Source organism: Clupea harengus, chromosome 10, assembly GCF_900700415.2.
Source record: "Clupea harengus chromosome 10, Ch_v2.0.2, whole genome shotgun sequence".
In the NCBI taxonomy this organism is placed as follows: domain Eukaryota; kingdom Metazoa; phylum Chordata; class Actinopteri; order Clupeiformes; family Clupeidae; genus Clupea; species Clupea harengus.
This window is the reverse complement of record NC_045161.1, coordinates 4191659-4206011: the sequence shown is the minus strand read 5'-3', so window position 1 is coordinate 4206011 and position 14353 is coordinate 4191659. Positions and strand designations below refer to the sequence as shown.

Genomic DNA, 14353 nt, shown 5'->3' with positions numbered 1-14353 from the left:
CCATAAATACCATACCCTGTCCTAGGCTCCACATACAGGTTTTAGCATTTAGCACAGGTTTACCAACACTGACCAATAAAAGGTCAGTAGATGGAAATATTACTGAATCTGACTACAATAAATACGGTGCTTAAAATCTTCCTTCTGAACGATCATACAAATGGTTTCAGTATTTACTGTACAGGGTTGTGTTGTGTAATGTCCAATCACCGTATGTATACATAAAATGTCCGTGCTAATGGGTAACACAACAAAAGTAGTCAATTTATAGATTCCTCACGGACTGACTAATCTACCTGATTAATCAGACCTGACTGAGTTCCATAACATTCATAGAATGTGATTTGATTTGCAATAACACTGTCAAACAACAGGGACAGAGGACCGAAGTACAGCTTACAGTTTTACAGCAGTCGAAATGGACAGTAGGCCCAGGCTGTGTTTCTCAACACAGTTGAAAACCCATTGATTGTGTGTATTTGTGATGTGTAATCTTTGTTCTAGTGTGACTTTTTATTTGCCACTAGCAATTCAATCCATTGTCATTGCTTGAGCACAAGTGTAATTCAGTTGCTGATAATCTAGGCTTTACCGGCAGACAATGACTCAACAATGAGAACGAGCTCCTGCTCTAAAATGTCTAATAAAAGACCTGTTCAATTGTGCAGTGACTGATAAAAGGAAGAACCTTTGTGTACCGACGTTACCGTCATAACGCCATGGTACCTCCAGAGAAATACTGGCGCTGGCATTTGTTTTGAGAGGAGGCATTAATCTTCATTTTTTGCGATTAAGGCGTTTTTCATGTCGTTCAAAAATAAAAACTCAAATGAATTTGATAAATCGCCCAGCCCTAGCAAGAGGTTTTTAACATGCTATGATTTTGACTTCCACCCTGACCACAGATGCATAGTGTCCTCCTGTTCAGTTTCGAAACCTGCCTCGATCGCTCTGTTGTGGCAACACTCCCTTGACAACGGAGGATGCTACAGTCATCTCATTGTTTTGTCATAGTTTCAGTATCTGCCTTTGCTGTGACAATGCTCTCTTAATGCCCTCATGAGTACAGAGCTGTGATCTGGCTTCACTGCGTTAATAATCTCCCTTTTCCACAAATCATGACAGTCCTGTTCTCGGCACAACTGTTAGCAGTGTTGTCACCTTGAGAAATGAAATGCTGTGCTGTGATGGTTAAACAAACATCCTCTCTTGCTGCTTCTTGTGTCTGCTGGAGAACTACTTGCTACTGCATTTCATAGTGACTGTTGACCTGATAACCATGGCAACACTGCACGGTTCACCACAGCCGTATCGCTTCATTTGACCACGCCTCTATTCTAGTTTCAGACTCCCCTCCAAAAGTGGGGTTTTGATTAGATTCGCTTGTCTTGAACAAACCAACGCTCAATCTTTCAGTTTTGAACCTTCAGTTTTCTGTGGTTTGAAGGAACACATTGTGTAACAGGAAGAACTTTAGTTTGCCCTTTCATACATTTCATACATCAAGTGATGTGAAGGTTAGATTAGAGTACATTTAGTTTGCTCTTCGGTCAAGGTGTCTGAATCTTTACTGTGGACACAAAGTGTGTTTTGTTTGACTGATGCCATGTTGGGATCACCTCATCTAATCTATATCGCAGGACGCTGTGGTCGTTGAAAACACTATCGTCCTCCAGATTGTCCATATTCATAAAACAGCTGCCACTGAGTAGCGTTTTTTTTTTTTTTTTACTCATTTGCTATATGCCCACTTGCATGTTTGAGCCGCTCTGCCGTTTTCCAGCTTATCAGGGTGATTGATGTGACTGGTACGCTGCAGCACGCCTGTCAGAAGAGCACTGGAGTCGGGCGGGCATTAAATATAACATTTCTCATGAAGTAGAAAAACCCTGTTCAGTCATACCAATGCCGTGCCAATCTGCTCCGGCTCGCTGCTTTATGCAGTCATCACTCACTTGTGACGACGCCTGCTATGATGTCACTCTCACACGTGTGACTCCCTTCGTGTGTGTGCATGCACCTTCGTGTGGAAAGCCTCTTAAGGCTCATTCAAAGCCACCCACCCACTCAACCCCTCCTCCGTGTCCTCCCTCAAATGGCGTGGACTTGAGATGCTTGAAGTGCAAATTCAGTAGTGGCTGGTGGTGGTGGTGGTGGGGGGGGTGGGGATGCTGCACCGTCCCTGTTTTAAAGAATGTGAATTATTTATGTGTATGCGCAGTCTATCGCTGCTGACACAGCTTCTTATGTATTTCCTAATTAGCGAGGGTTCGCATTGGAATCGGGCGGGGTGGGGGAGGAGTGGTGTGATGGGGGGGGTGGGGGGTGTTGGAATTTGGCAATCATGCTGATCCGCCTGCCTGGCCGGCCGGCCGGCCGGCCGGCCGGCCGCTTCATGAGTGCCAGTCACACAGGGGCGGACTGGGGTGGTAATGAGCCTGGGGAGAAGTGGGCTTGCACTTTTCAATTATTCATTGATTAACTCCTCCGCCCCCCCCCCCCCCCCACCACCACCCACCCAGCTTTCATATGGGTTTCCTCTCCTCCTCCCGCATCCTTCCTTCATCACCCCCTCCTACCCTCCCCTGAGCCCTGGTCGGCTTGGCCACAGCGCCAGATCATTAAAGGGAGGATAATGAGGGGGATCGTTTACCTTCGTTAAGGTACTATTGATTTGTCGCGGCTAAACAGATATCTCTGTCACATACAAGACACACACACACACACACACACACGGACACACACACACACACACACACGGACACATGTTGGGAGTGATCTCTTCATGGCAGGCCATGTGTCTCTTCTTCCACGTTGTCGCTCTCCTAATCTCTAGTCTCGCGCTCTCTTTTCTGTCTCTGTTTATATATATCGTCTCTCGTTCTCCTCTCTCGGACAGATTGCACGGAAGCGGCACAAGGTCATCAGCACGTTCCGGAGTCCACTGGGTCAGACCCGCCCACCTGCTCAGCTGAAGCACATTGCCCTCATGCCCCTGTCCCAGATCAGACGGGTGCTGGACCTGCAGGACACTGAGGGTAAGGCGCACACACAGGAGGCACACTGCCCTCATACAAGCATGCATGCTAAATAGGACTGCAACAACTAATCAACAGAATTGACTAAAATGGACTATATAAATAGTTGTCGACTTGTGTAATGGTCAATTAGTTGGTGACTCATTGCACTCTCTCAGATACAGTAACAAAGGAAACAAAGGATCTACACCCTATGGACTAGCTACACTACTTCACGTTGATGTGAAATGCCAGAGAATTGCACCTTGAAATATACATAAAAGGCCAGAACTCGATTAAATATTTCAACCATTTACTTCAGCCGAACAATATGACATGGGTCAATCTGTAAACGCTCTCTCTCGCTACATCCTTTTCCATGAATAATGTGAGTTCCTGTCGATGGTAACTTTGAAAGTGACCTTGCAGATTCAGTGGATTTTTTCCCTTTGATTTGTATGCCACAGATGCTGTTACCTGAATTTACCATGCGTTCACTTGTACCACTTTCACTTTTAAATTTGAAATCTCCATGCAGGACTCGCATGTTTCCTCCCTGACCAATCCGACTTCACTTGATAACAAGGCCTGCTTCCATCAGTTAGCATAGTAGGTCCTGACACGCTGTATCGCCATCTTAAGGTTGCTGACTATTGTTATACAGAAATTTGGTAGTGTCACACCTGCCACCTTGAATGGATACAACGTTCACCGTCTTGAAACAATAACAACAATTATTTTGTCTTTTTTATTAGTATTATATTTTGGTCTGTTTTTAATCATTATTAACAAACAATTATTAGTTTTGAGTTTTAGTTTTACACTTTTGTCAGGTAAATTATTTAATTTTAGTTTACAAAAATGTCTCAAAACCATACGTTTTCATCTTCATTTTAGTTACCGATTACCCTGGTAAAGAGCTCTAGTGGTTACATCAGAACTCCAACCCACTGGCAGGAAAAAGGGCTGTCTGATCAGTAGCCTACCATAGCACCGACCCATACCGCATATACAGCCAATTTTAAAATTCACAAAATGACTCTAAAGAACTACAAAGATAAATATCCGGTCCCCAGGGCCTCATGTAGAATCTAGCTTGACTTGAAAAGAATACCAGGAAGTTCCCAACCTGTTTAATCCTCCCACTGTCTACACTGGCAGCTCTTTAAGGGCTTTTAAAAGCCTAGAGGGTTTTGCGTCTGATATTTAACTTAGAGTAGCCTATAACATTATATAACTATAACATTGCTCTTGTTGCTGGAAAAGTGGTTATTTCATTTCAAAACAAAGCACTGTAAGATCAGTTTGTTTAGCTTTGTGTCTTAAACATTTGGGTTAGCCATTGTAGCCAGCAGTTCAACAGCCCTTTTCCAAAACTATTGAACCATAATGTTATTTCCGGTGCATACATGCTATCTTAAGGTTTCAATCTAATTCATGAATAATGTAGGCTACTACAGATAAATCCACTAATTTCTTTTTTGAGGATCTCTGAAAGACAACGGCAAGTACCGTTTTCCTAGACATTTATTTTAGCATTCTGGCACATAGTAGCTATCTACCATTTTGACAAAACAGTCTTTCTGACTAGTTAGCTGTGAGCTAGCTCCACTGAGATTTTTCCTGGCAAATGGCCCAATATGGTATGTGAAATCTACCGCTACAGCTCATCTAAAACCACATATAAATACCAAAATTGTTGTTAGTGTGCATACATCTCCACAAATAAACCATATCATTATTTGAAGTGAGTATTTGCTTAAGTATCCCATGGATAAACTTCAACTTGTTCATGTTAGTGACCGACTAGCAAAATCAAAATTGACAGTTTAACTGAAACGTGGGCAAACAGAGATTACTACTGATAAACATGCTAAGAAAGGTGCTTACTTTACTGAGTTAGGGTGGCCATATTCTCCTTTTTATAACAGGACACCTGCAGGCTAGGGGTGGGCGTTGAAGTTACAGTCCACTGTTTTTAGTCAGTTTTTTTTACACATTATTTCTCCTTACTGCAGTTTTGTGTTTTGCAATACTCATGTGAGCGTAAATCGCTGCTTGCCTTTGGACACCTGAGTATAGCCACCAGCTTCAGTTGTCAGACATTATGAGTTCCACAGATACCAACCAGGTTACAACGTGGGATTTTGTTCTGTAAATCTGCAATTATTTTTCAGCATTGTTGCCTCCTGCCACCCTTATGGCTGTTAAGAAAGAAGGCAACGAGGCACAGGCGAGACTAGACGAGGTGGTGGGAGAGTCGAGGCACAGGCGAGGCTAGAGGAGGTGGTGGGAGAGTCGAGGCACAGGCGAGGCTAGAGGAGGTGGTGGGAGAGTCGAGGCACAGGCGAGGCTGGAGGAGGTGGTGGGAGAGTCGAGGCACAGGCGAGGCTAGAGGAGGTGGTGGGAGAGTCGAGGCACAGGCGAGGCTAGAGGAGGTGGTGGGAGAGTCGAGGCACAGGCGAGGCTAGAGGAGGTGGTGGGAGAGTCGAGGCACAGGCGAGGCTGGAGGAGGTGGTGGGAGAGTCAAGGCACAGGCGAGGCTAGAGGAGGGGGTGGGAGAGGCGAGGCACAGGCGAGGCTAGAGGAGGTCGTGGTGGGAGAGTTCTCCCCTGCTGCTGACCATTTGAACAAGAATGAAATGATGAGAACCATTTTGACTCAACTTTAATATCTCCCAGTTTAAAATCAATCTCAGACAGCACCCTTTATAGGCCTATCTCTACCTCGCTTTACCAAGCAAAGGCTGGTGTGTTTTCTGATATTCAAACAGTATGATGTTCACATGAAATGTCATTTCTGTTCATAAAAATCCCATAAATGTTTTTTTATTTATGACTGATTAATTGATTACCAAAATAGTCGTTAGTTGCAGCCCTAATGCTAGTTGAGAGCACAAAAACATATCTTATTTAATAAGGAATAATGTCTTATAAAAAGTGTTGAACTACTGCTGTGCAGCTTTTTCATTTTTAAATTAGTTTATTATTTGTAGTACTTAAGGAAAAAAATACCCTTACTGACATTAATTTATCTGACAGGGCCACTTTAGCCAAACACACGGCCATTTTGATTTCTTTCCCAATTTGATCAATTCTACTACCTTCTGGCCTGAGTTACAGTAATACATAAAGTCAACTAAAATCAAGGCTCCCCCAGTACCCATACACTATACATGCACACCTACAGTCACATACTACTGTTTGGTACCGTTAGTTACAGCTCCTTCTTCCTCACTCACGAGCCACATTTAACAGAATTGTAATATTAATAGTTAATTTAGCATTTAGGAAAGCAGCTCAGTGGTACAGCAATACTCATGCTGTGTTTACAATAAGGACACCGCAGCACAGCTAGACCGAATAGATTGCTAGAAGGATACGCAATTGAAATGTTCCAACATCTGTTGTAGGATGTAACAATGCCAAAAATTCACTGTACCATAATACAACGATTATATATCACTATATATTCATCATGACATTAAAAAGCAAACCAAGACAGATGGTAGAACGCAGCTATACTAGCTAAATAAACATGTAATATCCTGGTAGGTTTCGTCACAGTCCCATGATGGCATTGGCATCACTAGTAAGAAGGTGTCTAGGTGTCAAAACAGGGCTGTTTGCTCGCTCACATCACCTCAGTAATAAAGAACACAATATATTAATATTAATCACATTCTGTATGTCTTTGGCATGAAGACCCGTTGAAATAGTCTTTCGTATGTGAGTCTGTCTGTGCCTTCGCTAACTTAGACCAACAATATGTCAAAATCCCCTTAAAGCCTCACAGTTGTAAAAAAATGGAATAAATATTTTTTTCAAGGTGGCGAATTTCCTTCCCCCTTGAACACATAGCTTGTGTTTCATGCACGACGCAGAACCATTTAGAAAAATAAGGTAAATCGCTTCAATTCCATTGCCTAGCAACAAGTGCTCCTCCAATCTTCTGTCTTGCCTTACGTTTTATGGCATATGTTCCAGGACCCCATCTGTGTTTGACTTGAAATGTCAAAGAAATGAATGGCCTTAATGAGCACTTCTGTGCAGGCGATGGCCTTGGTCCCCCTTCTTACGATAACGCCTTCTAGAGCAGCCAGGGGCTCTTGCACTGTGGTTAGGGGTAAAATATGCCGTGTGTACCTGGGTTACACTGGAAATGTCGGTGAAAAAAATTGGTGGCATCACTTTAGATAGCACCACAATGATTTACTGTGATTATGAGTAACCAGCTGAATTCATCACGTCGGCTTTTGGATGGTCAGGTCTCCTTTCTTTTCTTTCTTTCTCTCTTTCCCTTTCTTTTCTCTCTCTCCCCCCTTTCTTTCTCTGGTGTTGCCACCCAGTTTAAACTAGGGAACAGGAGGCACGTTGAGCATATAAGACCGCTTGATACTTTGAGTGGGGGAATCCAGTAGCCTGGCACTCCGTTGCCCAAGCAGCTCAAATCTGGGCAGCATCAGTTGGCGCTACACAAGTAGTCGCATACGATTTTGACTGCATATGAATAATTAAAAATCTATTCAATATACCTGCCTTTCTTTTGATGAAAGATAGTAAGGTATGGTTTGACATTTTCAACCTTTTTTTTTTTTTTTTTTCCTGGTTTGGTTAGGAGAGATCAATGATTTTAGCTGTGTGTGCCTCTCTCTCTTTCTTTCTTTCTTTCTTTCTTTCTCTCTCTCTCTCTCTCTCTCTCTCTCTCTCTCTCTCTCTCTCTCTCTCTCTCTCTCTCTCTCTCTCTCTCTCTCTCTCTTTCTTTTCTTCCATGCTTCCTCCAGCTCCCATGACAGGGCTGATGAATGGCTCCCATGGCTTCCTCTCAGGGCTTTATCCACACATTGTACTCTTTAAAGAAGGACAGAGGAAGGCACACATAGAAGGGTTATGGGGTTGGAGGGCAGGTGTGGTCAAAACTCAGCGGTCAGACCCCCCCCCCCCCCCCCAATCAGGGAATACTGATTCACCTCACACACACTCACATATACTCTCGAATTTCTCTTTTTATTTTCCTCCATTGAAGTCCCCTTCTGTATCTATCTGTCTCCTGTCATTAGTCTTATTAGTGTTTGTGTTTGTGTGCTTGTCCTTCTTGCAGACTGTCAGAATGCCTTTGCACTGGTGGTGCGCCCTCCCACTGAGCAGGAGAACCTGTTGTTCAGCTTCCAGCTGACGGCCGAGGACGCGCAGAAGTCTGTGTGGCTCAAGACCCTCTGCCGGCAAGTGGCCAACACCATCTGCAGAGCCGATGCCGTGAGTCACCGTGCGCATGGTTACACACACACACACACACACACACACACACACACACACACATACATTTAACATGTCCTCAGGTACTAGAACACATTCACACCTTGTGTCCATGTGACATTTTCTCTCTCCGGCTCAAAACGTGCCACCTTAAAGATGATGAGGGTGACTGCACATGTAATAATTTATTTCAATAGCACAGCCGCCTTTTATTTCGTTTTATTTATTTATTTGTATTATTAGGCCTTCAAATGACCACGTGTGCGGTGCTAGGGTCTTTTCGGCCCACTTTAATCCTATTAGATTGTCTGCTGCGCTTTAGCCTGGAAGACAGATTAATGTAATTAGAAATGGAATTGAACTTGAACTTTACACTTCAGACAAAGATGGCATTATCGGACCCCAAGGCTCAGCCGGAGGATCCAGGAGCAGCACACGTATGTGTAATTGGCTCCCTGCGCTCAGGCACACATACGTTTCACCCAGTCATAATTAGCATTGGGTTTGCCTGCCTGCTGCCCTCAGGCCTGCAGTTAGACGAGCCCTCACTAGGTGGCAGTGTTTGACTCTGTTATCCCTTCCCTGGATGTTGGCGTGCTGTTTTGCCATCTTTCTCTCTTCTCGCTCTCTCTCCCTCCTTCCTATATTTGGTCTGTCTGTCTGTTACCCTGTCTGTCTTTTCCCTCGTCCCTGTCTCTACTGTGTTCCTCTGTGTGCCTGGTTTCTTTTCCTTTCTCTCTCTCTGTCTCACTCTTTCTCTCTCTCTGTCTCACTCTGTCTCTGTCTCTCTCTCTCTCTCTCTCTCTCTGTTTCTCTCTCTCTCTCAGCCCCCTTTTTCCCCTGTGTTCCTTCACTCCCCCTCTGTCCCCCTCTCTCTCTCTCTCTCTCTCCCTCTCTCTGAATGCCAATGAACCATGGGGCTGATTGTGAAAGCTGGACGGCGGCTACTTCAACTCTCTCCTCGCGTTTTGACAGCTAAACAGAAAGAGGCCGCGCTCTGAGTTATTTATTTATTTCCTGTCCATCTCCACCAGGAGGACCTCATCCAGTGCACCGATCCTGACTCCGTCCAAGTAAGCACCAAAGATATGGACAGCACACTGAGCAGAGCCTCCAGGGCCATCAAGAAGACATCAAAGAAGGTAGGGGGGGGGGGTTGATACATGGATGTCCTCTGTTTGTGTGTGTGTGTGTGTGTGTTTGTGTCATCAGTGTGGTTTGCTGTCTGTGCCAAAGCTTTGTGTTATTTTTGTAATTGTGTGTGTGTGTGTGTGTGTGTGTGTCAGATCATACTACCCTCATCCCTGTTCATGTATCACATTAGTAATCAGTGTGATGGCTGCAGAGCCTCTGGGTCTCCGATGGCAGCCAGCTCTGACCCTGTTACTCTTCACAGCTAAAGTTCAGTATCAGACCTCAGACCAGGCATGGAAGGACATGGGGTGACAATGCGAAGGCTTTTATGTCCACACCAAATTATATATATATACTCTCTCTCTCTCTTTTCTTATGAAGGACATTTCGTTTGAATTGTGGTCAGGGTAGTTTGAAATGGTATGCTGACATCATGTGTTAGTGTTGGTGGGTGCTCTGCTGTCTGATTTGATTGATTGATTGATTGACTCTGTGTCTCTCTGTGTCTCTCTGTGTGTGTGTGTGTGTGTGTGTGTGTGTGTGTGTGTGTGTGTGTGTGTGTGTGTGTGTGTGTGTGTGTGTGTGTGTGTGTGTGTGTGTGTGTGTGTGTGTTAGGTCACCAGGGCTTTCTCCCTGACTAAGACCCCCAAGCGTGTGCTCCAGAGGGCCTTCATGGCCAGTGGCTCCCCAAACAAGAGTCCCGGCCTGGCCTCCGAATACATGAGCCGTGCCGGCAGCAGCTCCACCCTGGCTGTAGGTTACTTCATCAGTCTTTATACATCGGCCTCTGTCATACTCTTCATCAGTCTTTATACATCGGCCTCTGTCATACTCTTCATCAGTCTTTATACATCGGTCTCTGTCATACATATCAAGCTTTTTTCAGGATTGTTTGTTTCCTGTGCTGCTCACATTATCTCGCTCTCTCGCTCTCTCTCTCTCTCTCTCTCTCTCGCTCCTTCTCTCTCGCTCCTTCTCTCTCTCTCCTTCTCTCTCTCGCTCTCTCTCTCTCTCTCTCTCTCTCTCTCTATCTCTCACTCTCTCTCAAAAGCAAGAGTTGACGTAAATATTCCCCCTCTTTCTTTTACTCAAACTGGTGAGATGAATCACACAAACGCTAAATATTTCAGGAACCTGAGGCACTCCACTTTTTCAGCTCAATAAAAGGGAGAGTTCTGAGTCATTCTGGAGGGGGGGGTCATGTTAAGTCTTTTCTCCTTTCTCTCTTTCTCTTTCACATGCTCTTGCCCTTGAGCTCTCCTTCACATCCTTTTGCTCTTCCCTTCTGTATCACTCATTCTCTCTCTCTCTTGCTGTCTATTTTTTCCTCGTCCTCTCCCCCCTTCTTTCTTTCTTTCTTTCTCTCTTTCTTTCTCCCCCTCTCGTGACCCCCCCCCTGTTGCTCTAGATGGGCCGCTCCACTTCTACCTTCAGCCTCAGCGGCTCCTCGTCCAAGAACGCGGTGGTGCAGCGCTCCAACTCTCTGGACCAGCCCCCCCGACCCCGCGTGCCCGTCTGCGTGCGCACGCCCTGCAGCCCCGAACACACCGCCCCTAACACTCCAGACCGATCGCAGCTGGGGTCCAGGCCCCCCAGGGCCCCCAGTCCAGTGTGCCGCGCGGCCCCGGCCCCAGCCCCAGCCCCAGCCCCGGCGTCCCCTCTGAGGGCGTGTCGGGACCGGCAGGTGCCCCTGCACCCGGGCCGCAGGGAGACCCTCCTGTAGACGTGACGTGACGTGAGCACAGCTCTGTCCTGCCTCCCTTTTATGCTCTCCTGTCCTCTGTCCCCCCTTCCAGTCCGTCTCCCCTCTCTGTGCTTTTATCAGCATCCCCCCTGTTTACAGTAACGGGCATAGTCATGGCACGGTCTCTAACTCCTTCTGGATGGGCTTGGTTGGCACACACTCTGTATTTCCATCTTCATTACTGGCATATGTGCTGCTAATACAGAGGGCAAAGGCCAGGGCGCGCCCACGCCACAGTGTGTGTTTTAACCCTGTGCTGTGGGCACAGCAAAGCAAATCTAGCTGGCCCTCCACTGTCTGTCATCCCAGCTCTGGCCTGGCTCGAACTAATCTGCAGCACCTACAGCAATGAACATTGTGCTGGTGATTTAATCATCCTGCCGCTAATTTAATCCAATAAAACCTCATCCGGCTGCCAAATGCAGCTTTAACGGAACACTGGGATGCGGGAGCGCGTGATGGTGGGAATTTATCGCGCCACTCGTGAGCCAAGCCAGGCTTTTTGGGTTTATCGTTCTTGTCGCAGGCCAGCTGGAGTGATATACAAGTATCTGCGAGTTGCACTTTTGAAGTCATGGTAATCTGACTGAGGTCCCCTTTTACACCTGGCATTAACATGGGCTTTGTATCAGGAGGGTATCCCGATGCTCTTCAGATAGATTGCATGAATTAAATTAAATGTGACCAGATACAGATGTGATGTGCCTCTTTTTTGTATAGATGCAATCACCAAGAGTCACCAGACACTTAAATAGCAGGCTATGTTAGCAGTGGTTAGAATATGTCTGTACACAAGAAAGCTGTAGGACTTAGGAGAGAATTAGTCTAGATTCACCCATTGCTCAACAGGGTCCATAAAACGCATGGATACAGAAAACAAGCATTTACACTTCCGCTGATGTGGTCCAAATCTTTTCACGTCCACCTCCCCATGTGGTTTCAGAGATCACGTCACATCCCAATGACAACACGTCCTCCCGCCGTATCTGATCTTCACTGTCGACTCATGTTAATGCCAGGAGTGGAAGGGATCTGAGTGAGACATCTGCGAGTGGTCTCTAAGGGGCTACTAACCGCGGTGGCTACGCTAGCGCACAAGTGGTGGTGGAATAACGTGGGTGCTTGCTTCTGGTCACCCCCCCCCCCCTCTCTCTCACCCTGTGGTGCTCAAGCAGGTGCAGGATCCTCCCACCACTTGGCTGCTGCCTCTCGTCTGCATAACAGGGCCAAGCACGGTCACATGTGTGTGCACTCTTCTGCAGCAGTAACCTTTAGCCGTAGCCAATCACTATATATTTGTGTAAGGCCTTTTATGTGCACCTCTCCAACTGATTTTGACTCACCTTGTTATTAAGAGCTGACTGAAAGAGGAGGTTAAAGGGTGAGGCCAGCCACTCTTTGCGCAGATCCTTTATGATTGGGCGTATAGGAAATTGCTAAATTGATACCGACAGTCTTGCTTTCTCCTCAGCTGCCGTGGTAGATGGTGGAATGGCCATTAACATTTAGGTTTAGAGATTTAATTCCTTGTGGTGCACATAAAATAATCTTTTCCGCCATCACAAAGCACTTGTTTGATGTCTCCCCCTAGCTATTAAATTCAGCCTTTCTCTGAAGCCAAACTTTGATCATAATTTGGTGGTTGGTGTGTCTATTGTCTTTTGCTTTTTTCGTTTGAATTCATTTGAACCGTTTCTCCTCTCTAGGTTCGCCATTCTCCATCCATGGTCAACCTGTCATCTATGTTTGAGAGGAAGTACCACACCTTCAGTCGATCCTCAACACACCTCATTTAACTATCCTTTCTGTGTGTTCTAGTTTCAATGAAAGTACTTACCGTAAACTAATCCTCAATGGTACAGCAAATATTTCCAACACTTTCAAGTGCGTACATTAACACAAGCTTGGACAAATATTGTCTGGGTTGAAACACGAAGGATCATTTTTGTGTGTGTGTTTGTTTCACTTATCTGGTATTAAACGTTTCAGGCACATTTAATTAACGCAGATAGATATGCAGTAACATCTTAATTTTCTTCATAGAGGGATAGAGTTGGTTTCTGTAGTTATTAGCAAATGAAAGTATTCATAACATTTAATGGGAACAAAGCCTGTTGGTTTCGGTTACCTTATCTTTCAGCTTTTATAAAGCTATTATGTATCTGACTTTTATTACCAGTGATCAGGATTAGGGGGAATGAGTCACTGAAGCATAGGCGTTTATTCATTCTTTTTGCATATGTTTTAAAACTGATTTTATTTGTCCATTTAGTTTCGATTGTGTGTTTGTGTAGCCTTACATATTTATACTTCAAAATCATTTATATAAATAGCCTATGTGAGAAACCTTCTCACCATTGCTCCTTTTCTATTTATGTAATGTGAGTGGTTTTTTGTTTTGTTTTTTTTCTTCCTTGTGCTCTCGGTAGCTCTACACTATATATATACTGTCAAACCTGATTTTCTTTATCCTTCTTTATCTGTTTTTTCTCTAAAGAAAATATTACCAGGGCAGCTAGTCCTGTAAATCAACGCAAGTCAGACACTTAAGGCTGAAAATAAAAGAATGACTATTTCTACTTTTATATATGATTTAATTTGCTTTATTTCAATAAAAGAAGCAAAACTCTTATTAGACATCATTAGTTGTGTGTTCATTTGTCTGGCCATTGTTAAATTCACATCTAGATTCGTGCCACTTCAGAATATTAGACTGTCTGCTTTTGCACCCTGCTGAAGGATGACGACTCTTCACTTATATCCAGTTTTATCCTTCGAAGGCCTCGTGGAGATGGGAGGCCAAATGTTGCTGTTTATTCCAGGCTGTACAGGTCTGCATTCATTTTCTGTTATGGATTTCTAGATGGCGAGGCTGGTTCATATCATATGCATGTAGGTTTTTGATACTCAGTAGAATATTGAATCAAATTCAGTCAATTTCATGGCCACTTTGAATTGACCAAGACTCATGAAATTCTTTCAATAAAATCAATGTTCATCTCCACAAATGTTACTGAAAGTTCAAGCCAATGGGGCAGACGAGAGCGAGTGCAGTTCTCTAGGGCAGGGTATCATACTTAATGTCAGTCATTTCCATTAACCATTCTTCCCACTGATGCCACATTCTTCCCACTGATGCCCAGAACTTATACGGGTCATTGTGCTCCCCATTCAACTTGGCAAATGCCCCTTAAATGAGGCAA

At 44.8% G+C, this 14353-nt stretch overlaps 1 protein-coding gene across 5 annotated transcripts in view; it reads left to right on the top strand.

The window, feature by feature from the left end:
* ect2 (epithelial cell transforming 2) overlaps window positions 1–13787 on the top strand; it is a 31248-nt gene extending 17461 nt beyond the window's left edge. For 2 of the 5 annotated variants that reach the window (XM_031575041.2, XM_031575042.2), the window contains 6 exons: window positions 2900–3038; window positions 8118–8272; window positions 9307–9414; window positions 10022–10159; window positions 10815–11141; window positions 12857–12948. In XM_031575041.2, the coding sequence (XP_031430901.1) occupies window positions 2900–3038; window positions 8118–8272; window positions 9307–9414; window positions 10022–10159; window positions 10815–11129 (855 nt within the window). In that variant the 3' untranslated portion in view covers window positions 11130–11141; window positions 12857–12948. Of the gene's footprint in view, window positions 1–2899; window positions 3039–8117; window positions 8273–9306; window positions 9415–10021; window positions 10160–10457; window positions 10481–10814; window positions 11142–12856 lie in introns of those variants that run through there. The other 3 variants (XM_031575045.2, XM_031575043.2, XM_031575044.2) reach the window with 2 other exon arrangements.
* The last annotated feature ends 566 nt before the right edge of the window (window positions 13788–14353 follow it).